General features: G+C 40.9%; 1 protein-coding gene and 1 non-coding gene across 4 annotated transcripts in view; one reads left to right on the forward strand and one right to left on the reverse strand.

Annotated features, from left to right (window-relative positions):
- Positions 1–278: 278 nt before the first annotated feature.
- Positions 279–26,477, reverse strand: part of LOC110293184 (acyl-coenzyme A amino acid N-acyltransferase 1) — a 26,864-nt gene continuing 665 nt past the window's right edge. For 2 of the 3 annotated variants that reach the window (XM_029476496.1, XM_021160993.2), the window contains exons 2-4: positions 3,590–4,080; positions 2,235–2,437; positions 279–1,052 (exon numbers count right to left, since the gene is read on the reverse strand). In XM_029476496.1, the coding sequence (XP_029332356.1) occupies positions 459–1,052; positions 2,235–2,437; positions 3,590–4,080 (1,288 nt within the window). In that variant the 3' untranslated portion in view covers positions 279–458. Of the gene's footprint in view, positions 1,053–2,234; positions 2,438–3,589; positions 4,081–19,516; positions 19,673–26,477 lie in introns of those variants that run through there. The other variant, XM_029476497.1, reaches the window with a different exon arrangement.
- LOC115030912 lies at positions 20,393–20,496 on the forward strand. The gene has a single exon (XR_003836513.1). It is a non-coding gene; the product is annotated as a U6 spliceosomal RNA (small nuclear RNA).

Below are 26,477 nucleotides of genomic sequence, written 5' to 3' on the forward strand. Positions count from 1 at the left end.
TAACTGACCCTCAAGAGACTTGAGGCCCCAGGGAGTGGGGAGGTCTGATGGGTTAGGGGCTTGGGACTGGGGACATCCTCATGGAGATGGGAGGTTAGGGGGAGGTATGGGATATGGAACAGTCAGAAGGTGGACCATGATGGGAATGAAATCTGGACTATAAAAAAAAGATTAAAAACCAAAACCAAAACCAAAAATTTCTTGTGACTGTTAAAAAACAGATAAGAAAATTGCAAACTATATACAGATTTGTCAGGAACATATCAGATGCACGTGCATCTTGGTCTTGTCATTTATCACATTTCCTTCCAATGGAATTGGTATTAATGTGAGTGTAAAAAAGCCAGGAGATTCTGATCCCCATCCCTACCCTTTCCCAGAAATCCCTATCTGATGCTTTTATCCCCACAATTCCAGCATTTTCTCTAACGCATTTTACTCTGGCATGGACACACTATTTAGAGTTTGCTTCTGGATTGAAGGAGGTGTTTCCTGAAGAACTTTTGGATCTCTCTCCAGGAGTGTTCCTGGGCTGCTGCGTGAGCCATGAGATCTCCTCCAAAACACATGGGTTGACCCAGGACAGGTCGCCAAGATGCAAAGCAAAGGGGAGAATAAGGCGGCTCTATGAGGTGGCCTGCCCCAGGGTATGCCAGCATCTTTCCACTGCTTCTTCCATGTCTCCGGAGCTGATTCATGGCCCTCTGTGCATGCAACTTGCTATCCAACAATTCATCATTCTCTCCCACAATGAAGAGGATCTTCCCCTGGGCCTTTTCGACGGGAAGTATATTCTGTGAGTACAGCTTATTCTGGAGATATTGTGTAGTGTGACGGAAGCATACAGCCCCTGAAACATGGACTTCAATCCGTTCCAGAGCCTGTTGGATGGGTGTCACCACCAGATCCTGGTATCTTAGTGGTAAGCCTGTGATGGTGGTGGGCCCATTTATGCAGACTGTGGCAATCACCTGCTTCAGGTAACAGGCCATAGCTAGCCCAATCTCTGCTCCTTTGCTCGTGGAGATCACACCAATTCCTGGCTGTTGGATCTTAAATATAAAACAAAGGAAAAAACAGTTTACATACAGCCTCTGGGAGGAAACTCTCCTGACAGAAGTCCAGGCATTCAAAACAGTCAAACTCTGATACTTAGGTCTTCCAGGTTTCAAAATCAAGAATCTACTACTGATTTAATAATACTTTCTTTGAGCTTTACCGTCTTCAGGGAACATCCTTCTCAGCCATCTTTAAACAATCAAAATATAACCTTATAACCTCACGTAAACTAGCGTCATAAAGAAACCCTGACTCAGGCAAATTGGTACCAGCATAGTGGGGTATTTCTGTGACAAAGTGGCCATATTTTAGGGAGTACTGTGGAAGGACTTTAGAACTTTGAGCTAGAAGATCCATTCGGTGTTAAGGGCTCTGTCAAATGTTATGTAGGAACTTGGAAGATAATGTTGAGAACAGTGCCGGAGATGGAGCTATAATCCCAATACTAGGGAAACTGAGACCAGAGATTTTGTGTTCCTGTCCAACCTATGCTATATAGGAAGACCCTATCTAAAAATAAATAATAATTTTCAAGTGAAGTTGTAAAAAATGTAGCTAGAACCCAGCAATATTGAAAGAACAAGCCAAGAGCAGAGGAAGTTAGGCTTCTAGAGAATCACACTCTTGACTTCACTAGAGAAAAGTATTTTGGGGTGAGGAGATAGCTCAGGGGTAGGGTGCTTGCTGGCAAACATGAGGACTCAAGTTCAGCTCCTTGGATCTATTTTTAAAAGGCAGGCAAGAACGGTGGTGCACAGCTGTAATTCCATGCACTAGGGAGGCATGAGCACAAACTTGGTTACTAGCACAAATATCAAAACTTTGGGAGAAAGAATCATGTACAGATCATCACTGATGTATGAAAACATACCAAGTTCAGGATTTAGGATCAGTAGCCAATAGAACATTGAAGAGACACATGAATATGTTGTAAGAGCTTCAAATGTAACATGTCTTGGCTTTTCCCAGTGAAGAGACTCACAATGTGTGCACTGTGTATTTTTTTTTTTTTGCCTTTTGTATGCTAGTAAACAGTAATCAAAAAGCAACTCAACAATCCTAAGATTTTTGAAGCATAAAATGTGCTCAGCCCAATACTGCACAGACTGGATGAGACACCTGTGTTTTGTCTTTCCAATGATTTCACAAGATGAAATGAAATTTATTTTCAATACCTTGGGGTGAGATAGTAGGAAGTTGGCAGCTTCTTCAAAATAGTCCAAGTCCACCTCTTGCAGTTTCTCAGGCAGGTCTTCATAGGCAAAATACGCCAATGCCAGCACTGCAAAGCCATGGGAAGCCAAAAGACTGGCACGAAATTCAACTAGACCCCCAATGAGACCAAACAAATCAATAATTCCTGGGAAAGGACCTTTCCCTGGCAGAAAAAGAAAAGAAAGAAGAAAATGGGATAAAAAAAAATAGCTAAGTATGACAGTCAGAGGAGAGTTAACACAAGAAAGTATACATAGGCACACAGTGGTACATGTTCACACACTCTCACACATGCATGTGTGCATACACTTATGTCCACTTGACAGTTCATAGAAATTGCTACCTTATGTCATAAATTCTTAAATTGTGAGTCACAAGTCCATTCAGGCTCATATAAGTGAATATGGGAGAAAGCTGACCATAGGAAATCATGTGAATGCGCAATGGCCAAAATTTAATTCAAAATAAAATGAGCAGTGGTCCCAAGGTCTGCTCCTGCCCACAAGGCTTCACTTTGCCCTGGTTCTGAATGCACAGCAGGTCCACTTATCTCCACCGGTGCCAGAATAGCACTAGTCATCAGTCTCTGTTACCTCCAACACCTGGGCTCAGTTTCAGATTTATTTGTTGTATGCAATGGATGGCAGTGCTTCTACAACACAACAGGCAGTTCTTTGTTCTTATAGACCCATGGTGGTTTAATTACAGAAAGCATGAGGGCTTCTGATGTGTTCCAGCCATCATTCTTCACCTTGTATCAAATTAGTAAACCTTCATGTTGTTTTGTGTTAATGTCTGACTTTTAAAACTGCCCTTTGCCTTACTGAATTGAGTTTCATAAAATTTCATCCAGTGAACTCTGAATTAGGAGAAGCATAGAATTTTTCAACAGGTTGTTAAATGGCCCCAAATCCTGGTGCAATTTGGCACTACCTATTTATGTGAAGCATATTTCTTAGCATTGACAATTATACGACCAAAATTTCAGTGAATCCTGAAAATAGTAAAGATATCTAGCAGTACCCTGCAATCTCAAATATTCAACCAAAGCTTAATTTTTTTTGGAAAAACAGGCAAGCCCATTCATCCATCAGTTTGCAAATTTGCTTTTTCTCTAATAAATGATACAATTGTATGTATACCAAAGAACAATTTTGAAAGTATTTTCCAGACATTATCGGTAACAGATCTCTACACCTATTTCCATACTCCTATATTCCCAATATCTTGTGAAAATTCCTATAGCAAAAAAGAGCTCACAAGTAGAAAAAAAACTTTAATAATCTACATTCTGTATCAGCAAAGTTAGTCTCACCTGGAGGGAGAAAAAGGGCTCCCCGAACCCGACCTTCTTGAATCTGTTCCCTCTTAACCCCAGGGCCAACAAACCAGCGCTGCACTCTCTGGCTGGCCTTGGATGGAATCCTGACTGTTTCTAGCCAGTTAACAGAGTCGTACAGGTCCAAACTGATGCAAAGGGGGCTGTTCATCACATCTTTCTTGATCAGCCTATGGAAAGCCTTCTTGGGTTTCAGAGAGAAAAAGAGGCCCATTGGGTGAACCCCTACATAGTCACCGCCCAAGGCCGGTGTCTGCTCCAGGTCCACCTCACCAGCCTCGTTAGTCTTGTAGAAGGCTTTAGATTGGAACACATTGTCCTTCTCATCTTTCACTGTTGCCTTGATGGTCACTATATGCGATGGAGGCAGTCCGGTTGCTCGAATGGACACCGGCTCATCCACAAGGGCATTTGAAGGTGTGGCTATCAACTGGACCATCATCAAGGTGTTGAGGGGCGCTTCCTCCCTGTGATGAAAGGAAAATAAGCTGGAGACTTAAAAGTCCAAGGCAAGGCTGTCCTCAAGCCTTCCAAGGACTTTACTATGAAATGTGTAGCTCTGGGAAGTAGAGAGATGGTGGTGGTGGAAGGTGTGTGTGTCCCCATTCCCCCAACCAGGGTCTTGATGATAAGGAGTCAGCAAGGGGAGAGAAGGAGTGGCTTCTGTGGCCCTGACTCAAAATCCACCAGGCCCTTCTTTATTTAAACAAGTTTCACAGACTAATGTTTATCTAAGTCGTGTAGGTTATGTTTGATCTTTCTTTACATGTCTAGAGTTGCAAGTCCAGTCACAAATAGAAAACAGGAACAGGACAGAATTTTGCAAATCTAACATTCTACTTCTCCATATTCATTCTCTTTTCAAGGACACTCTTTCTTGTTCTGACTGCAATAAATTCTCCTCATGTTCCATTCTGTGTCCCTTTAAAATCCCTTTACCAATGAAACTGTGAACCTGAAAGAAGGAACCCTGTGCCCCTAGTTACATCACCACCATAATAGATTACCTATTATTATCATCTAATCACTCCAGACCACATTGGGCAGGAGAGGTGTACTGTTTTGGATCCATGTGTTACCTCTCTTAAAACTTCACAAATACTTCATGGGGAGTATAATGTTCATAGTATTAATGCTCAATTTATTCAAAATCACAAAACTACAGTTTTATAGTAACTGAGACATGAATCTGTGGGATCAAATCTAGTTAGAATTCCCAATTTTGCTCTGTATTACTGACCAGAGTTTAGCATGTCATTTAGCTCATTTGATCCCTGTAACATGACCAATGTTCCTGCTCTCTCCTTTCCACCCCCATCTCTCCCTCTCCTCCCCCACACTCTCATTCTCTCCCTCCCCTGGCATAGCCTTATCCACTGGAAACAGGGAGGGTCTTGAAGCCAACACTGCTGATTGACAGCTCCATCAAGGCCCAGGGGATTGCTACAACTTTGGGGTTTTGGTCTCTGAGTGTTGCATTCTTGGGGACATTCTGCATTATGATTCAATTTATGTATTTTTTTCTTTAAAAAAATTATATCTAAGTCTTTTTAGGAAAATCCCAAAATCAACTTCATTTTGCCTTTGAGATCATTGAGGACAGAGAAGTACATAGCTGCATGACCGACTACTCCAAGAATCTTCTCGTGGTATCTGCCCCTGAGCTAACTCAAACATTATAATTGGTGCAGGGTAAACAGAGACAATTGACAAACTCTGACTGGCCAGGAGAACAGATTATAGATTCCAGTTCTCTTTTTATTATAGACTTAGAGGTGTCTCAGAATGTAGTTTAAAGATAGGGTGTCATACAGGGTACATCCCTGGAGGAATAAAACTCAGTAAGTTAGACAGACTAAAATAAACTTTTCCTATGTTATACTGTAGATGGTAAAACACATAGTGAAGAAGTTAGGCATTGGTATTTGCTGTTAATAAACACACACACATACACATTTTCTGTCTATGGAAGCAGGCTGCCATATAATAAACGTGTTTGCTTTGGAGGAAACACTTTAGATTCTTTACATTAGAGTTAAAGGGTATGTGTGTGTCTGTATGTGGTGTGTGTGTGTGTGTCTGTCTGTCTCTGTGTGTGTTTGTGTGTGTCAGTCTGTCTGTCTGTCTGTTTTCATGTGTAGTCAGAGGACATGTTGCTTGAGTCAGTTTTCTCTTTCCACCATGGGACCACACAGATTATCAGTCTTGAAGGCAAGCACTGTTATCTGCTGAGTCATCTTGGAGCCTGGAAAGTTATACTTTCTTATAAAGTAATGATCAAAACATCTTGGGGAGACAAGGCAGGAATAAAGGAAAATGGGGAGGAATGTTCCTAGGGTCTCTGTCTCTTGTAGTTTTAATTGAAGGAGTGCAAAAATGCCCTTTTCCAAAATTGACCAGGACCTTGGACATGAAAGTAGTGTTCCACCCTATAGGGCCAACGAAACCTTAGTACTGTTCCATCTACAGTCAAACACAGTGGAGCACAGATGTAACCCTTCTATTTGAGAGGTAGAGGCAGAAGGATCAACACATGCTTGGGGCAGGATGAGCTACATAGCAAGTTCCAGGCTAGGCTGAGTGGCCACACAGTCAGACCTTGGCTCACTCTCTCTGTCTCTGTCTGTCTCTGTCTCTCTGACTCTTCTTTCCCTCTCCCTCTCCCCCTCCCCCTCCCCCNCCTCCTCCTCCCCCTCGCCCTCCCCCCATACTCTCACACATACACACACACACACACAAACACATACACTCACATGCATGCATATGTTTATGTTACAAATATTTAACCTTGTACTGAGCTGAAAGTTGCTATTTGGTATGGAACTCACAGGTGTGTATTGACAACAAGGAATGCTAAATTTATTGATTATCGTCTACATGTCATTTAGTTTTATGATTTTTATGACCTGGAAGGAATAACAGTACTTGCTGCCACCTGTTTCCTTTGATTTTGTTACTTATAGGCCAGGATGGAACAGCTAATTGTATTCCCTACCCTTTGGCTTCATGGCCTGTCTAGGGCCACTGGTTCATGTTTAAATTCAGGATTACTCACAAGTCTCAGGTAGATCTTTATCACTTACTGAAAGGCCTGAATTCAGCTTTGGGTGTGGTTGCTGTTGTTGTTGTTGTATTTTGTTTTTTTGCTTTGGGTTAGTGATTTTGTTTGTTTGTTTGTTTGTTTGTTTGGCTGGTTGGTTGGTTGGTTTTGAAACCAGGATCTCATGTAGCTCAGACAGGTTTCAAACTCACTATGTAGCTGAGGCTAGCCTTGAATGCCTGATCCTCTGCTTCCACTATCTTACAAGAACTAAGTTTACTTTTAATGTAGCAGTAGAAGGGCAGTGCCTGAAATTATGTTACACACTTTCTTAAAGAAATAGTTCTTGTTCTTTTGTCCAGGCTACCTTAATTCCATAGGCTGTGATATTGTGCAGGCTAGCTTCATTTCATAGGCTGAAATAATTCTTTCCTCGGTGACTCAAGTGTCTGAATATTACACCTGCCTCTGAAACTTATTTTTTCTTTAAATTACAAAATACATTTACCTCCTTGACTATTTTTTTATTTTCTATTCTTTCTGGGAAGAATTGGGCATGGGCTCTTAGCTTCCTGTACTCACAGGTTTTTCTACTCATCAGAACAAACCTGAATGCCTTTGTTTTGCATTTCCTAAAAATAAAACAAAGGGTTTTATAGAGGTGTTTTCTGCTACACTTTCTATGCCAGTGCTGCTGAACAGGGTGTATATGGTATCAAAGTCATAGACACATAGTTTTGGACAAGCTTACTTGTCCTTTCCCTTAGGGACCTTGTGACTCTTTCTATGAGAATAGCTAGGATGATCACCTTCCAGACAGCCCTTTCCTCTTTGGCTATGGAACACTACTCTGAGCTTGAAGAACAAGAAACGGAGCCACCCTGCCTCCCCTGAAGCAGCACCACTGGGAAACACTGGGAGCAGTTCTGTTTCTGCTCAGTAGAGGACATCAGGTTTTTCCCTTGGCTCATTGGAGTATGGGACACGAATGTGTCTTTTCTGATTTACATCTTTCTAATTAGAGAAACTGGAGATATTTTCAATGCTTGTTGGCTTTATTATTCTTTTCCTTTCTTTCTTTCTTTCTTTCTTTCTTTCTTTCTTTCTTTCTTTCTTTCTTTCTTTCTTTCTTTCTTTCTTTCTTTCTAACTTTATTTCTGAGAGCCAGGTATTTTACCAAAGAGCCACAAGACATAGGTTTCTAATTTCATTGTTTCTTAGGATGCCCTGAAAAATACCTAGTGGCATACTAGATATATTAGTGGGTCTATTTACTGGGAAGTTCACATTCTAAGTTGTTCTGACTACATTTCTCAATTAACATGGAACAAATTTACTGAAAGAAAAATCAATGCTCCCTTTATTTTAGCCTCTTGTCTACCCCAGAACTCTGCTTAAGCCCTAATCTTTTTCACCTTTATTTTGCTTACAGTATTGACTCTTTGCCCAGTCCTTCATTGAAAGCACCTAAAGTTATGCTATAGATAATATATTCTATATTCTTACCTCCCAGAGAATGTTTTAGAAGCATCCCATACAACTGAGTTCTTGAACCTTTCTTTTATACCCTCTTCCAATCAAATATTGGGTAATAATGGCATCAACCTACTAAAACAATACCTGCCTTTTTAAAATCTTCTCAAATTTAGCAACAGATTTTTTTCTTTTTCTTCTTCATCTGTTTTTATGCACGTGTGTGCCTGGGTGCATGCATGTACATATGTGTTTGTGTCTGAGAGACTACATGTGGGTATACCAGAAGACAACCTTGGTTGTTATCTTCATGATAACACATTGACAAGGTCTGTTATTGGGCTGAAGCCCACCATGAGACATGACTGACTGGCCAGTGAACATCCAGGATCTTCAACATCAGTGCTGAGATTACAGACATATATCACCATGGCTAGAATTTTTACAGGAGTTCTGGAGTAATCGCTTTACCAACTAAGCTATCCCTGTGTCTCTTTGTCTACTAAAAACTGTAATTGTGGTATTTAACTCATGCTTTAATTTAATTCAATACTTCTAGCTTTGCTCTCTTGGAATGTAAATGTAAAGTCCTAAAGATACAATTCCCATTTAAATAAGTACACACATAGATACAAGCGGAAAGCAATGCAAGCTGACAGGTCTCAGGGGCTATCTTCTGGAAGTGTCTATCTTAGAGAGGTTATCTTTGTGTCTCAACACTCCACTAACTATTGATATTCACCTTTTAATTTTTCTGGAGTCCCTATTAAGTACTTTAATTTACTGATTCTGGCTTGCCAGAATTTACACACAATGATCAATGTCATCTTAAGTCTAAATTTCTACCATTTACACTGAGGTAAGGGAAAGGACTTAGATTATAGTGAGAACCTTTATATTTGGAGTTGTCCTAAGGAAATTATGTGGTTTTGATGTAAACAAACCCATGAGGTAAACAGAGAAGGGCTTGTTGAAGCCAACTGTGTATGCAAGTGAATGATGTCTCAGGTTTCCCAACCAACAAACATACAAAGGACCATATGACCAGTAACCCAATGCTCATAACACCTGGGACACGAGCTAAACAAAGGTGCCTTCACAGGTGGGTGGGTTATAGTGTGCACATGTTAAAGTGTGATAGGGATTCAAGCCAAAGCTCTAGAATTTTTCTTTATACAAATGATTTTCAGTTTGACACATCTAAGATATAATCAGGCCCATTTATTCTTTGTTCTTTATATAACAGTCTATTAGAGATCCAATAGACACATAAAAATATCCAGGCTTAAAACACACACACACACACACCATATAAGACTTTATACTTATACACTTCAGAGTCTCAACTAATGGTCTTTCAAAAACTATCACCAGATGGGGGAGGGACTCGGGGAACCACAGTCACCTGTCATGTGATGCTGGCATTCACATTGACAGTGTCTTAAGTAGCCCTATTAGTGATTTCTGTATAGATCTCTCATCCCCATACAACAGAACATAAAATACAGTGTTTACTTGGTTGAGTCCATTTTTAATTCTGCATGCAAGATGGATGTTCTTGATTGTTAGTGAGTACTGTACACACAGAGGACATTAGGTAGAAAATGTTTGCCTTTCCCTCTCTAGTCACTCCCAATAAATTCTTCTTAACTCTATAGAGTGAACTAAGGGCCTGAGCTAACTGTATTTGTATAAATAAAAACCAGAGAGAAATTTGCATTCTTAAAATGAATTTGTATGCACTGCCAGAGAGCTGTATAAATAACCTTCCTATTGTTATAAACATTGAAAATTTTCACCATGTATAAAACACAGTGTTAAGAAATTGTTGCCTTGGGGTGTGGATTTCTTTTGGCTCATATTCATTATGCTTTTTAGTATCATATCATGTGACATTTGTGTGTTTAAGAATGACAGTAAGATGACTTTGAAAATGAATTTAAGGTGGAAGAGTATTGTAGAAATCAGGGGCAATTCTCTTTGGATTAGTGATGGGAATCTCCATCATCTTAGACATTTCTCGTAATGTCACACTTCCAAATTCTGTCCCTACAAAGAAGTCACTTCCTGCCATTGCCGTAGCTGTAATATAATTTATCCTGCTCCAGTTTGCATAGTCTAACAAAAAGTTCTACAACTACAACAATTTTTCAAAGAAATAATGGTTTTTTTATAAATTAGAAACTTAACATCTTAACTCATGCCATGTGACCCTACATATAAACTTTATTTTCCCCAAACAAGAGTAGAAATTTGAGGCCAGGGAGATGGTTTGATGGGTAAAGACACCTACAAACAACACTGATAATCTGAGTTTTCTCCTCAGGACCCGAAAGGCAAAAGGAGAGAACCAAGTCCCTCGGGTTGTCTCCTGATCTCTGTACATGCATATGTATACATGTACTATGGCACACACATGTAAACATGCACTATGGCACATATAAGTATATTGCACTGTGGCATGCATGTACATATGCATATATGTACTATGATGCGTTCATGTATACGTGTATACAAAACCTTATAATTTCAAGATCATTAAAAAACAGACATATGATAGTTCATTCCTCCTCTCTGTTTCCTTTTTGTATGCTTTCTGATAGTGTATTATTTTCCTTCTCTTACTATTAATGTAGTTAGTTAAATATACTCCTTAACTCCTTAGTGGCATTTCACACAATATATAATGGGAAAGAGTTATAGTTCACAAACTTATACATGTGCAAAATCTCATGCATGTCTTTTTATTTTTCTCGAGTAAAATGATTTCCCTTTTTAGCTTATGTCCCTCTGGGTAGCAGAAATTTAAGTACAGAATTTCAAATACTGAGTGTGTGTATGTGTGTGTGTGTGTCTGTGTGTGTTCTTGGACCCCAGGGAAGGGCCTATGATTTCCTCAGTGGTTGGGAAGCCTTGCCCATATAACATGATGCTTTTTTTCTGGGCCTGGTTTGAAAAAAAAATGCCAAGGTGAGATAGCTTATAGGCAGGCACACACATACTATAAGTCTATATATAAAGTCCAGAGTTAGGTGGAACACAGAGTTGGTGTGAACTAAAAGCTGCCTGCTTGGTCTAAAGGCATAAGAAAAAAGAAAGAAAGAAAGAGAGAGAGAGAGAGAGAGAGAGAGACCTTGAGCAACAACAGAAAAACCACAACTGGTGCATATATGTCCTTCCAGCAGCTCTGGAGACTGAGGAGAAGGATCACATTAATTTAAGAGTTACCCCCCAGCAGCTAAGGAGGCCCTGAATCAAATAACAATGTATAACAATATAATATCAACAAACAGTATGTACCCCTATATGACTTGGTAATGGATATCTCCCAGAAGATTTTCTGTAACTCAAAAACTGGGAAAATGTTTTGCTTTTTTCTATTTCTGGTGTGCCATATTTGTCTGAGGCAACAGATATTGGCTAGGCTTCCCTGGATAGAGAAAAGGCAAGAAAGAAAATTGCAAAATACTAAAATTTGAGGGTGGATAGTCAAGACCATCAATTAATAATATTAGCATTTTTATGGAAGTTGACATTACTTTCAACATAAAAAAGCCACAAACCTCTCATTGTCTCATGCTCCATTTTCATGATCTAATTTTCCTATGTTATATATGTATAATACATATATTTGTCTATATACACAGTAATATTTGTTTACCTCCTCTTTAACTTTATCTCTTTGGATAAAATAAGCTACATAAAAAAACCCTGCAATATTCTATAATTGTGTGTCTGGTTCTCCAAGAAAGTCCTTTACCCAAGCTCAGGCATTTAAACAAAAGCCCCCATTCCCTCAGAGGCTTGACTGAAGTTCCTGCTTGCTAAAAAGGGAGTCCTTCTCCCTATCTCTGGGAAGAGAAACTTGTGGCCTTTCCATTACATATAACTGTGATGCACACTCACACACACATATGTGTGTTGCAAATTTACATATATATATTAATACCTTGGCAGTTACAATTAACTCAATGTATTTTTAAGAATGTTTAACCAACCATTTCATTACAGCTTTAACAGGAGTATAACAAAAATATACATCTTTTTCTTTTTCTACCCTTTATGCTCTAAGTACAATATTGACTCATTGAAAACATATGAAATTAAAGCATAGTTCCTCACTCACAGTAACCACATTTTAACTACTCAGTAACAAATATAGCTAGTGACTCCTATATTAGACAATGTAAATAAAGACATTTTCATTATCAGGAACCTTCCCATTGGACACCACTGCTACAGACTTTGTAAATGCCTCAAGAGCAGACTCATGCCTTATTTAACACTGTGTTCATTCCTAGCCTAGTGCCCAGAAGAAAGCAGTTAATAAATGTTTAAAGAATCATATTGAAGAATGAGTAAATATTTTAAAAGGAGAATTTTTTTTCAAGGAGAATATGAATTTTAAAAGGAGCCAAACTGAATTTTTATGAAGTACTTATGAAGATGGGTGACTGTTCAATATCCAATGGAATAAGTTTTCTAAATGTTCCCAATTATTTACCCCAGAAGGCAGGACTGAAGATTCATGGAATTACACCCCTCCCAAAAGGAAACAAAGGGCATGTACTAACAATTCCCCTGCCTTTTGGAGGATTAACCCTGACTCATTCTCTCTCTCTCTCTCTCTCTCTCTCTCTCTCTCTCTCTCTCTCTCTCTCTCTCTCTCTCTCTCTCTCTCTCTCTCCCCCCTCTCTCTCTCTCTCTCTCTCTCTCTCTCTCTCTCTCTCTCTCTCCCCCCTTTCTCCCTCTCTCCCTTTCCCCCTCTCCCTCTCTCTCTACGTGGCCGACCTCTCCTCTTCTCTACTCTTTCTTTTCTTGTCTTTCTCTGCCTCTACTCCCTTCTCAACTCCCCTTCCTGTGTCCTAAACTCTATCCTATCCTATGTGCCCGCCCGATGGCTGGTACCTCAGGGGGAAGGGATGCCTCAGCAAGGGAGGGCCGAAGGCCAGCTGAAGCACCCTTCCCACCTCACCATACCTGTCTCTTTAAACATATCCTGTCTCTCTCTTTAATAAACAGCAGGTGAAGCTGAAGCCACCCACTGTTTAGAAACAGAGTTATTTGAAGCTGAGCGTGATAGTCTGGATGTGGAGCTGGTCACAGACCTCAAGGTGAAAGACTCCCAAGCTTAAGAGGATTGAGTGTCTAATTTGAAACCACTCTTACTTGATTGAGGAGGAAATGCAGCTAAGAACTGGCCCAACAAGAGGAAGCATCAAACAAAGAATGAAAGAAAACAAAACATCTCCCACTGCAGATGCAGTTACCAATCGGAAACCATAGTGCTGTTCTCCCCAGCGCCTTCTGTTTCTTCTTCACTCAGAGAACACTCCATCCTTCACTCCAAGAGCATTACCACTCCAGCCCATTTCCCCAGCACTCGAGAACTATATTCCAAGAAAATTCCTCAAAAAGTCAGCGAACTGTCTCTCAATACGTTTGCATTTATTACACTCTGACTTTTGTCTTCAACTTTTACATTTGGTCTCATGAGTGTTTCTATGGGTTTTATACTGAAGTATGGCCTCTGGGTTCTCCCAGCATCCCTCAGTCCTTACCTATTACAGTGTATGGCTGACATACTCCACCTTCTGTCCTGAACTTTTCAGCCCAAAGAATGGGCTGCCCTTCCCCCAAAAGGCTCTGCTCTACATAATCCACAATCCTTGGTTCCTTTCTCTCCATGCTCCTCTTCCTCTCCCCATATGGCTGTCCCTCACACCCTTTTGGTCTGCTAATTACATGGTCATATCTCTTCTTTTGCCCACCACATAGGCATCTCCAGCAAAGCCTCTTGGGGTGGGGGTGGGGTGATACCATGACACACCCACCACATGGGCAATTCTACTTACTAAGACCTTTGCACCTCTCCAACTGTTTCTTCCTCTACCTTCTCTAACCACTTGTCTCTCCCCTTCTACTGGGTGTCACTACAAAGCTCCCTATTTTGTCTACCTTTGCTATAAAAGCCATACCAGTATAACAGGAAGCTTCCTTTCACCCTACTGGGCCCTCGTCATGTGGAAAGGAATACCTCTTCTCTGTGATTTGGGGCATTTCTCTCTGACAAGTTTCTCGGTTGATTGGGGATGCTCCAGATTGAAATTCTTGTTACCATGACACTTATCCCTCTGCTCCATCATGACTCCTCTCAGCTCCTTCCTAGAACTTCTTCACACACACACCCTTAGGAGCTGCCTACATACTCTAGGGTCTGCAGCCTTTCCTTGCCCCCTTCTCCTTGGAGCTACCTGCACTGTCTCTCCTTGGGCCCTCCTGGGTCCCTACATTGCAAGTTTTCTTGCCTCCCCCTCAGAGATGCCTACAAGGTCTTGTAGCTTCTGTGTGCCCTTTTGGCTTCTATAGTATTGGGACCCTCTGTCAGGTGGAGGTCCTGCTTGTTCCTCTTTGTCTCTTATGGCTACACTATTCTCTGACTCTTCACTGTCTAAACCTCCCTATGGGGAGTTCTTTCACCACCTTTCCTCCTTGGACTCCATTCCTTTCTCGGACTCAGAGATTTTTCTTCAAGCCTTGATTTCTTATTGAGAATAGCTTGGCCGCAGCATAGCTCAAAGGCCAAAGATGGCACACTCAAGTTCCAGATTCTTGCAGATTGTAACAACTTTTGCCATCCCAAACGCAAATGATCCTAACATCTTCTATTTCTAAGGTTCTACAGCTTTCGACTCTTGAATCTCTATAATTTCTCAAGAAATCTTTTAAGATTATTGTGTAAATAGTCTTTATCACAGGTTAATTTGTAAGTTCATTGGGTGAGGTTAAAGAATCTGTAAAAACAAAACTTAGCTTTAAAATTATAACAAAAGGCTTATAATGAAAATCTATACATAGAAATTTTAATTTAATTTGCCATATATATGATATATATTTGATTCTTTTCTAGAATGTACCATATATATATATGCTACTTTGTCAGGAGCCATCTAGCAACGGCTATAAGGTAGCAGGTGATCTTCCAGAGATGCTTCACCATGAAACTACAATGAAAGAACCTTTGAGAGAGAGGCGAGGCCCAAAGGGCAAATCTCAGGAAATAATTCCTGCAGCTGATATGCCGTTTCTGTCCTTATGCAGTTAATATATAAATCCTGAGCATTAGCCTACCCTATTGGCCAGATTTCTGCAGATCAATGAAGATGTGCTGTCTTGTAGCGCTATATAGACAAACTGATGATTTCTTAATGATGATCTTACGTGAATTCCTAGAATTATTCTAGTATTTATTAAGCCTTTTATAATAGGACTGATATTAAAGCCCTCTCTGATATGAAAACTGCAATTATAGCTCTGCCAGTCTTCATGTGTCAAGAGGTAATTGCTTCTGAGAGAGAAAAACCAGCCATTTAGCACTTAGGAGCACATTCCTAGAGGCAATAAAACAATTAACCAAAGGTCATAAAAGAGAAAGAATGATTTATTCTAAGTGCAAGGACAGAAAACAAAAGATTGACTGGGCTTATCTATATAAAACTTCAAAGCAAACTTAATACAAAACTTTTAGTTTTAGACTCTCAGTGAACCTGTGGAGCTAGTGACAGATAATGAATATCTAACTAGAAAACTACTTCTAATGGAAACACATGTAAATATTTTTGTTGTAAACCTCTTATTAAATTTATGATTTGAATAACTTTTAGTGAACTTTTGTTTAAAAAAAATGAATGAAAAAAAATCATGTGATCTATTCTCCTAGAAAATGTACAAAAGCCAGGCAGTGGTGGCGCATGCCTTTAATCCCAGCACTTGGGAGGCAGAGGCAGGTGGATTTCTGAGTTCAAGGCCATCTTGGTCTACAGATTGAGTTCCAGGACAGACAAGGCTATACACAGAGAAACCCTGTCTCAAAAAAAGAAAAAAGAAAATGTACAAAAACTAGGAATGATGACATTACGGCAGAAGGAGGGAACAATATCTATCCCTTGACAGAAAAGTCTGAGAAAGGCAGCTCAGAGGTAGTGATGATCAGAAAAAGAAAAATCAAACTTGGAGGAGGAATCTGAAAAGAAAGTAACAAATTATCAGAAACATGAGTGGCCTACACTGCAGCACTTAAACCTAAGTCATTTCATAAGAACTCCTAAAAAATGTAAAAAGAAACCAAAAGGGCCTATAGGGTTTGCTGCTGGAGTATACCAAGCTAAGCAAAGGCTAAATCAGGAGGCTGTTTCCCTCTGGTTAGGGAGGATAACAAAGGGGATAAGGATTCTTTATGGGAATCTCTGTCATTTACATTTCTTATGACTCCTCATGATTAGTTTAAAGTAGCCAGAGCCTGCCTGCCTAGCTAAAAACATTGGTTTTTACTATGGATGGCTATATATGAGAATTTGGCTCAAAAAGAGTTGTCTAAGACAACTGGACAAAAGAAAGGAATAAAAGAGTTAACATATAAAATGTGTATTGGTATTGGGGAATAGTTTATAGAAAAAAAATCAACAAAGAATTACAAAGGAAGCTTTAATAAAAATATCAACTGCAGCACAAAACCCAGAAAAACATTTTTGAGGAATCTACTGCTCAGCTGACAGAGGCTAAACCTAAAAAATGTCTCCTAGCTCTGAGACAAAAGACATTGTTTCCAAAACAACTGCCCTTTGAGAATGGTATGCCTGTTTGTCAGTCTTTTTTAGAGACAAGTTTTTTTTTAAAAATCTAAAAATATTTATGATTTTATTAAAGCATGCCCTAAGTTTGCTACTTCACACCTTCAAGGTATGACCATTACAACAGCCTCACAAGGTCAGATTACCAAACAGAATCTTACCAATCAAGGAAAGAAAGAATTTAATCAAGCAGGCCTGGCTAGAAAACGTTACTTATGTAACAAGCCCGGACATATCAACAATGTCCCAATAAGGCAGGAAGCACTGTATTTTAATGCCTCTGATCCCTCTCAGAGCAGAAGTCCAATCAAACCTCTCTCTTTGCCCTGACCCATCCACCCAGCTGTCAGAGAGGGTGTCATTGGGAAAAAGTGAATGCAAATCTTGCTTTCACATAAATGGCACTCCCTTATCTGTTGCTACTGTCATCCCTAATAATACAGAAATCCTATCAAACCAGAGAAACTGGATGAGGGACCTACCCCAGGCACCTCAAACAATAGAGGTACTTCAACAGCCTCAGGCAACCAATCCATTTGCCTACAGAGGAACTTCTAACAGCTGCAGCTGGCAACCCCAGGCAGCACAGGACTGAGCTTCTGTTCAGCCTCCACAACAGTATTCATTCACTCATAACCCCCACTCAGAACAGGTTACCTTAGCTCTTAAAAATCATAAAGGAATTTTTCCTCACACAAGGAACCTGTACATAACCCAAAGAACTAATAATACTAGTTATTATATTTTTAGAAACTGAGGACGAGTCTTTTTAAAACTGCTCCACTGTTTCCTAGCTGTTTCACAGTTCTGGCCCTAACTTTCAGAACCACGAACCATCAGCTCTTCGCTACGCTCAGAGGAAGTGCTCCTACATTCCTGTAGAGCTGCCATCAATCCCTGAGACACCCCAGTCCTTGTGATTTAAGACAGTCAAACGTTACATTTGTCATGTCTTTTGGAAAGTTAGCCTTTTTTCTTGTTGTATGGACACTTATTTCTTATTGTTATTGATGCTTCTGCCTACCCTGGGAAAACTCCCAAGGATGTAATACTTTTTGTTTTTCTATCTTATATTCTGGCAATGCCAAGGGCTTAAAATCATCTCAAGATGCCCAGGTGGCATAAAGCAAGGATTATAAAACCTCACCTCCTCCTTAGTCCTGAGGTTATCATTTTGTTTCCTTTTAAACCAAGGAAGCAACAACAAATCTCAAATAGTTTGGATTAGTATGGCTTTTTGTATGGTGATAAAAATCTACAACATACTGTATATGTGGTTCACCTTTGGTTTACAATATACTCTCTATATAGTGATAAACTTTTAAAGTTATAAAAGTCACTTCAGATTAGCAAAAGTTGGTTTAAAATGTATGCCTAACTACTTACATCTTTGCTGTTTAACACAAATCTGCCAAAAAAAAATTAAACAAGTAACAGCATGCGTTTGATAAATAGGATATGTTTGATAAATAAGACTCCTGGTAGCTTTGTCAGACTAACTGCAGAAAGCAAGGCTTCAGAAACCTTCTCAGTTCTCTGCTCATGTAAAAATCAAGCCTCCAGCCTCACTTTCCTACCCAGGCCTCCAGCTGAGAAAGACTAACAGTTAACCTTGCTACCAACATATAAAGAGATAAACTCACAAAACAGCTTGTAAAGTACCTTTGTATTACTTCCTTATTTAAAGGAACTTTCTTTGTAATGAATTTCATTGGTAATCAACCATCTGGATCTCATGACAAATAAATGGGTAAAAAGATGATCTATGGCATATTTAAAAAATGAAAAATGCTCCATATTTCTTTACCCCTCTTTCCTAGTGTTATATTAAGACTTCAAGAGTTCAGAATTTTAATATTAAGCCATAGAGATCTGATAAACTATTAGTCTGGCCCTGGTGAAGCACTACTAATATTATCATAGTCACAAGCTCAAGATTTTACGTTTCCTTTTGGTTATCTTCTAAATCTAAAACATCTGTCTTCTCGGTTAAAACATCTGTCTAATCTATATACACCCAGTCTTCTGGATAGAATGAAGAGTGTGAATGCTTTTGGCTAAAATTGTTTTACTATAGATTTTACTATAACTCAAAGGCGTGAGTATACTGTCTTTTCTCTTTTCTACAATGTGGATTTCAGTAAAGATTACAAACAGTGGTAATAATAATGTCTAAAACTTATCTCTTTTTATAAATGTTTTACATACACACACACACATATATGTATATATATATAGTTGTAAGCTTCAGGAAAACATATATAGTTGTAAGCTTCAGGAAATTGACTTACCTCTCACTAGTCTAACTTGCCCTCCCTCCAGTGCCTCTTCCCTACATAATCCAGGCATTTTGGTTACCTACCTACTTTTGTATGTCTGGCCTCGTGACGTTGGTACATGGTTCTCCTCTTTCTCTTCCCCTCCCCATCTCCCTACATGGTTCAGGGACATGTCTACTCTGGACTCTCTCAGATGTCCCTGCCTCTGACTATGCTCTTCCACATATCTTTAATAAACTTTTTCTTCCACCATACCTTAGAGCTGTCATGTCCTTTCCTTGCTTTTTTATTTATTTTTTCACTCAATGCGGCTGATATAAATCTGCAAACCACATACTATAGTGATATAGTATATTTCTAGATCCTCAGAGAATCTGCCACCAGGTGTAATTCGAGAAACACAAACAGCAAAATGTAAAAAGGCTTTCTTAAAATAGAGGTGTTGCCTACTAGAAAACCAAAGAAACCAAAAAAAACTAACCTCCTAGACATTTCCCATGAATTCAGATGCACAGTGTAGGACAGGATGTCTTGCCTTTAAGGAACAACGGCAAAGCACTGCAGATTTACCTGTAGCTTGCAAATTTCTATCATACAAAACACCATAACGTGTTGAAAGTTACAACCGGCTCTTGCTCTCTTGTCTTCTTGGGCTCTTCCCTTTTCCCTTCCCTATTCCCTTCCCCCGTCTCTCCATGTGTTCAAGGCCTGTTCATGGCCAGCCTCTATTTCTCTACTCTCTCCCTCTCTCTGTCTCTACTACCCTCTTAACTCCCCTCCCCATGCCCTGAATAAACTCCATTCTATACTTTAAAAAAGAAGAAGAAGAAGAAAGTTACAAATGTTTCCAGGAAAACCACCAGCAGCTCCAAGATCCTGTTTGTTAGGTTCCCACGGTCAGAGCAGGAGCAGGAGCCATCACAGACTGAAAGCAGAGATTCTGTCCCAGGCTGCCTTTCAACTGAGCTGCTCCAGAATGAACTTTAATACTTAAGCCTTTCTCCTTGACTCCTCCTATCAACTCCTGATTCCCTCTCTTGGCTTTTGTCATTGATTTCCTCCTCTGTGGCAGTAATCTTGTAAGCAGGTTATCCTCTTTCCATCTCTGCAGTGGTGTGGACTGGAAACAAAAGAGTCACATGAGGATCGTGTTTTTGGAAATATTACAAGGGGCCACACCTGAAGTCTATGACTTGGTTGGTCTAAGAAAAAACACTGGAATTTATGTGACATACTGTAGCAGAGCATCAAAACTTTCTCAAAAGGGACATCTTACAGTTTTAGGAAAATGAGGTGTATAGTTACCAATGCTGGTTGCTCTAAAGACTGGGGTGCTTCTTTATAAGTGATTAAAGTAGGGCTCATTGCAGCAGCCCATATGCTAAAATTTGAACAATACTGAGATTAGCATGGCTCCTGCAAAAGACTGACACACAAGTTTATGAAGCATTCTGTATTTTTTTTTGAGAGTAGGTAAGAAAGTAAATCACAAGAAAGAAGAAAAAACTTGAAAATATTGTCTTCCGGAAATATCCCCCATTTTAGTACCTCTTCCTGTTGTTTTCCTTTTCATAGTATATCCACATATGCGTGTAACATGGCATATAGGAATTGGGCATAATACCTTGGGAAAGTACCTTGATAATTGATGAAGGTGACACTGGATATTCAAAATATAGATGGGAGAATTATAATACTGAAGAGGTTGGCTCAGAACCTTTGGAAAATTCCACCAAGCAGCCTTCCCCTCCTGAAATAGAGAGGTCATAGAGCACATAGGAGCCCGTCCCCTCCAGAAGGGAGAGGCTGATTACATTCCTTAGAAAGACTACAGTGGGGACCCACTGTTGGCCACCCACAGATAAGAGAAGCCCTTGCTACCTCATTCCTTAAGGACTGATCAGTTTAAAAGTCACACTGTTTTGCCAATCACATTGTGCCTAGTTGCTCATGCTCTATTCCACCCCTGAATACTGTATAAAAACTGATTGCCCAGGTCTGCCACCTCTCCTTTGGATGCAGAATGACCCTCTTGCTTTTGCATGGATCCCTGGCTCTGTGTGGTTCGCTCAGAGGGTCCTTGGTAGCTAAGGCTCATCATAGTCTTGGACCAGCTCAAGCAGGTACCATGGTTTTGTCTGAACTTTCAGTTTGCTTGCAAACATCTGGAGACTCAGAGAGCACACAGTGTTTGGGGAGGTCAAGAGCAGTGGGCAGATGTGCCTTAATGCCACTACCATTAGGAGCCTGGAGGAGGCTCCAGGTCCCCTGGTGGGAGGCAGGAGGATTCCCCTCCATTTGACCCAGTCAAGTGTAAGACAGCCGAGTCACCTGATTACTGGCTTCCTGCCCATGGCAGGAATGAACTGTGCATTTATTGTCTTTCTCTGTGTTTGTTGGTGTTGGTTATCCTGTCCTGTGTTTTTGGACTTGGACTAATGACATTATTGGACAGACTGAATATACCCAGTTAAATATCCTAGTTAACCACTGGAGGAGAAAACTTGTCAGTAGTAGTAGTAAAGAAGAGCAAGTTAGTTACTCTCTGTTCCTCTGAATGGTCTACCTTCATAGTAGGGTGGCCACCTGTAGGGACCTTCAACTTGCAGCTGACCAAAGCAGTAGAAGAAAGAGTCTTTAGGCCAGGATCTCTCGGGCACTCAGAGCAAGTGCCCTACATAGTTACCTGGAAGAATCTAGTAGAGGAGACCCTTCCCCACCCCATGGATAAAGCCTTTCTTCCCCCCCCCCCCAAGACCCACCTCACAGGTTCTGGCTGTCAGGAAGAAGGAAACATGGAACTTCCCAGTCCTGCCATGGGGACCCAAAGTCTGAGAACCACTCCCCTGATACCATGGTGGCTCTCCCACTGAGGGCATATGGGCCTAGAAAAGGGCAATCAGGCTATGCAATATTGGCCCTTCTCTTTGGCTAACTTGTACAACTGGAAGGCCCAACAACCCCCCATACACACACACACACACAAAACTTTCCAAGGGACCTATTAATTTCTTTGAGACTGTTTTGCTTACTCATCGGACTACCTAGGATGATATCCAACAACTCATGAGAGTGCTCTTTATGACTGAAGAGTGAAAGATGATAATGCAGGAAGCCAGAAAGAATGCCCCTCAGACATGGGGGTTGTTGTCAGCAGCAGGCTTTTCTTGACTAGACCTGAATGGGATTTTAATATGGCAGAAGGTAAGGACCACCTGAAGGTCTATGCTAGACTCTATTGGCAGGTCTCAAGGGGACCACACAACAACCCACATATTTCACCAGGGTACATGAGGTTAAGCAGAAACCAGATGAGTCACCCATAGCCTTTCTAGAGTGGGACATGGAGGCATTCTGCCAATATACACCCTATGACCCCAGCAGCAAGGAGTACAAAGTTACTGTGACTATGGCTTTTATAAACCAGGCTAGTAGAGATATCAGGGAAAAGCTTCAGGGGCTAGAGGGATGACAGGATAAGCCATTGAGGGATTTAGTGCAGGTTGCTGAGAAAGTCTATCATAACAGGGAGACAGAGGAGGAGAAGGAGCAGAGAAAAAGAAATAAAGAAAAGTGACAGGGAAGGAATCTACAGAGAGTCCTGGCTACAGTAGTTAGGGAAGGCAGAGAAGAGAGACAGAAAACTCCTTGAAAAGAACCAGTGTGTATCTTGCAAGGAGAGAGACCACTGGGTCCGAGAGTGCCCTAACAAATGGAAGCCGGGGGCAAGAAATCCCAGGCCTTGGGAAAAGCATCCCCAAATGGTGAAGGTGCTAGCCCTGGGGGAAGAGGGATGATGGGGTTCAGAACCCCTCTGCTAACCCAGGGTAACTCTGAGAGTGGAGAGGAAACCCAAGTGGCTCAAGAAATGACTATGTAGGAGACTATCCCAGTTATGGGCCTGCAAGAGACACTTACTGGGAAGTGGGACTGGACTAAGGAATGGCCTCACTTAGAATATACTGACGAAGAAAGGACTCAGATTGCTAGCCACCCTACCAACTACTACCTAGAGAAAAAGGGCAGTGGCACACACAAGAAGGAAAAACTATCCTTCCCAGAAAGCAGGTTGAGGAATTACTTGACCAAATGCATAGATGGACCATTTAGGAGATTAGATTCCTGCCACCCTGTGTCTCTAGGGCAGGGACACACCAGGAGTCATGAAAAATCAAAGACAAGATCCTGCCACCAGATACAATGCAGGTATTCCTCTGTAGTGGACAAAGCCATATCCCCAGTGATTTAGAGAACCTGCCATGTCACCCTGGTAGGGTTGTGGGGGCTGCTGAGGCTCAGTGCCAGAAGATACACCCTAGCCATCTCATGGTTTCTCTGGCTTTGCAGAAGGGGGGTTACTTGGGTATCTGGCTGCTAGATTGATGAAAGCTGGAGAGCTGATCCTAGCTCTTGCCCATGGTAGCATTAGGTGGCCTAGCCAGAGCAGTGCTGGGGAGTTTGAGGGAGATCCAGGGGGCTGACCAGCTCAGCTACCACCCAGGCCCAGATCCAGGATTTTGAATTGGTTCATGGAAGTAGAAGTTTCTGGATATGTCATGTGATGTAGACTCATGTGATGTTTTGCTGAGGCAAGACCAATCGGAGGACACATGATGTTTGGAGAGAGTATAAATAGGACTCAATATACAGTGATGGAGTGCTTGCATAGCTAACCTTGCAAAGGTTTGTTGGGCTCAAGTCTTTGCCAATTTTCAATTTGTTGAGAGAGGCACATCAGAGAATTTCTCCTGTCATACAGGCTGATTCTGGTAGATTCCACTGCCTAGTGCCTGGCAGTTTCTGCGGGATCATGTCACTGCTGCTGATTTGTGTTTGGTATCCTGACACTACTGAATTGGACTGCTGACATTCTGACAAACAGAGATTGGAATCACTTCCAAGGACTACTTCTAAACAATCCACATCCCCTTGTCCAATCCCTTTTCTCCCCTACCTTTGGACGGTGGGCTAGAATGGGGGGGGGGGGTTGAAGCACTTGAAAACCTGTATTAAAAGTAGGTTATTAAAAAAAAAATCTAATTCCTCAGTGGTTAAGAGCACTGACTGTTCTTCTAGAGGTCCTGAGTCCAGTTCCCAGCAACCACATGGTGGCTCACAACTATCTGTTATGGGATCAGACAGCCTCTTCTGGTGTACCTGAAGAGAGTGACAGTTTACTCATATACATAAAATAAATAAACAAATATTTTAAAAAATCTAAGCCTACAGCCCACCCCCAAAATCTATATCATCTGTAAATTATTAGAGCATGTGAAAGGGCCAATCCTGCTGATCCAAAGCTGGAGTGCCACACCAACTCCAGTAGTGACTACTGTGACAGGTCCAAAAGCTTGGACACAGTCCGGAGGCGAAAAGTTCATGGAAACTTAGTCTCCTGGAACCATGGCCTCCTGTATAATGAATGCACTAAACTTGTCACGAATATATCTTACAATTCTTTATTAGCAGCACAGTAGTTATAATAGGACGCTGAAACTGTGCTTTGAGGTGAGTGCCACCTCGGCCTCGCAACCCTCTCGCCCTTCCTCTCAGGAGGAAGAAGCTGAAGGCGGCTCAATCTGTTGTAGGCCAAAAAGCCCAAGCGAGGACGGCAGAGCACCCCGAGTCTTAGTGGGAAAAATATGGCTACCCCAGCAGGGACAGGCGGGGGCTCATGGGGGCAATGATGAGCACAGTCCTCCCCTGAGTTCGTTACAAAGGCACCCACTTTCTAGGGGTTCTCGTGCCACTACCGCTCATGGAAAGGTGTGTACCTCAAGGCCCTGCCCTGTAGCAGCCAGCAGCCTGCTGGCCGGGAGGATAAGAAAAATGACTTTGCAATAACGTTTTCTCTTGCCAAAGAATACAGAAAATAAAGGGGGTAGGAAATCACAGCAGGCAAAGTACCTTGAAGTTACCTGACACAAAACAAAGGGATGACTTCAAAAGGATTTACAGGAACCAGATAAATGTTTACAGTAAGGATAAGGCAACTCTGCTTAGGGTCAGCTCAATGACAGCTAAGGTTTTCACACCCATAGTCACAATGCATTCTGCTAAAGAATTGCTGTGGGCAAATTTAATAACCATTAACTAAAATGGGCAGCTAATATTTAATTACCATTGATTATAATTGATAACAATTATAAAAGCTTTCTTTATTTTCTGCAAAGCCTCTGTAGCAAACTACAACCCTAAGTATTAAAAAGATATTGCCTCTGAATCTTTTCTGGAGCAACAGCTACTNCCCAGAACTAAAAAGCTCCTTGTGTGAGAGCAAGGATTTTAAGTAAACTTCCCTTGAGAGGCAAGAAGAGGCAAGTTTCAAGAACTTCCTTTGGCACACCATTTGCAAAACAAAAGAAAGTCACACAAACCTCACTGAGGCTGCCCTGAGCTTTGTATGGCTGTATAGCCACAGAGAGCTGTGTTAGTGCTCTAATAAGATAATTACTCTTGTAATTATCTTAATTAACAATATATGGGTGAGTATAAAATCTTAAATTTGCGATCAAACTGCCAGCTGCACTTAAAGGAACACTGGCAATTTTTAACCATGATTTTTAAGTTTCTTACGCAACAACGTTAGAATAATATCTACAGGCTTGGGAAAGCAATACCCAATTTCAAAGCAATACATCACTTTAGAATCAACATTAAATCTTTACTACACATTGCAAGATTTGGCTGCCAATTTATACCTATGAATGCATGACAGTGCAAGCTTTAATGCTTCATTAAAGAGACATTGCTTTAAATCTATCTAATTCTACTTTCAAGAATAAGAATCACATTAAATATTATCTCAGCTAGAAGTATCTTAGAAGACCCAGTTTTTTGGCCTGCTTATGCCACGTGTTTGAAAAGACTCCTGAATTGCCAATTTAAGGCTAACCTTTTGTTACCAATGTTACAATTATTTAATAATAACCAATAATTTATGAGCTGATACTTTTATGAAGACACGCAGAGCACATTACCATTAAATAAACAAATGAAGCGGCTACACTTAGACCAATCAGAGAATATTAATTTTTTTCTAGCTATAGTTATAAAATAAAAAGCACTTTGTCATTAGCTAAACGCAATAATCACGATTGCAGAGAATTTTCTTAGGAAAAAAAAATATCTATCAGCTTTTTCGCCCCAAAACCATGAGGCTGCAGACTCCCTTTCTTAAAAAACAGTTTTTCCAGCAGGGGCCCTCCTGCTGTGCCTGATCCTGGCTAAAGCATGTGGCCACTCTCTTGCTAAACTAGCAGATAAAGTTTTAGCCGCCGACACAAGCCTCTTCCGGTCAGAAAAGCACCAGGGCAGCTAGGGCGCAGGGTCGGCTGACACTCGCCAGCTACCCACAACCCCCGCCACAGGATTTTGAGACTGCTGGTGAGTGGAACACAGCAGAAAACCGGCCTGAGTAGGGCCACAGGCCTCTTCCGGCC

Source organism: Mus caroli, chromosome 4 (assembly GCF_900094665.2).
Source record: "Mus caroli chromosome 4, CAROLI_EIJ_v1.1, whole genome shotgun sequence".
NCBI classification, from domain to species: Eukaryota; Metazoa; Chordata; class Mammalia; order Rodentia; family Muridae; genus Mus; species Mus caroli.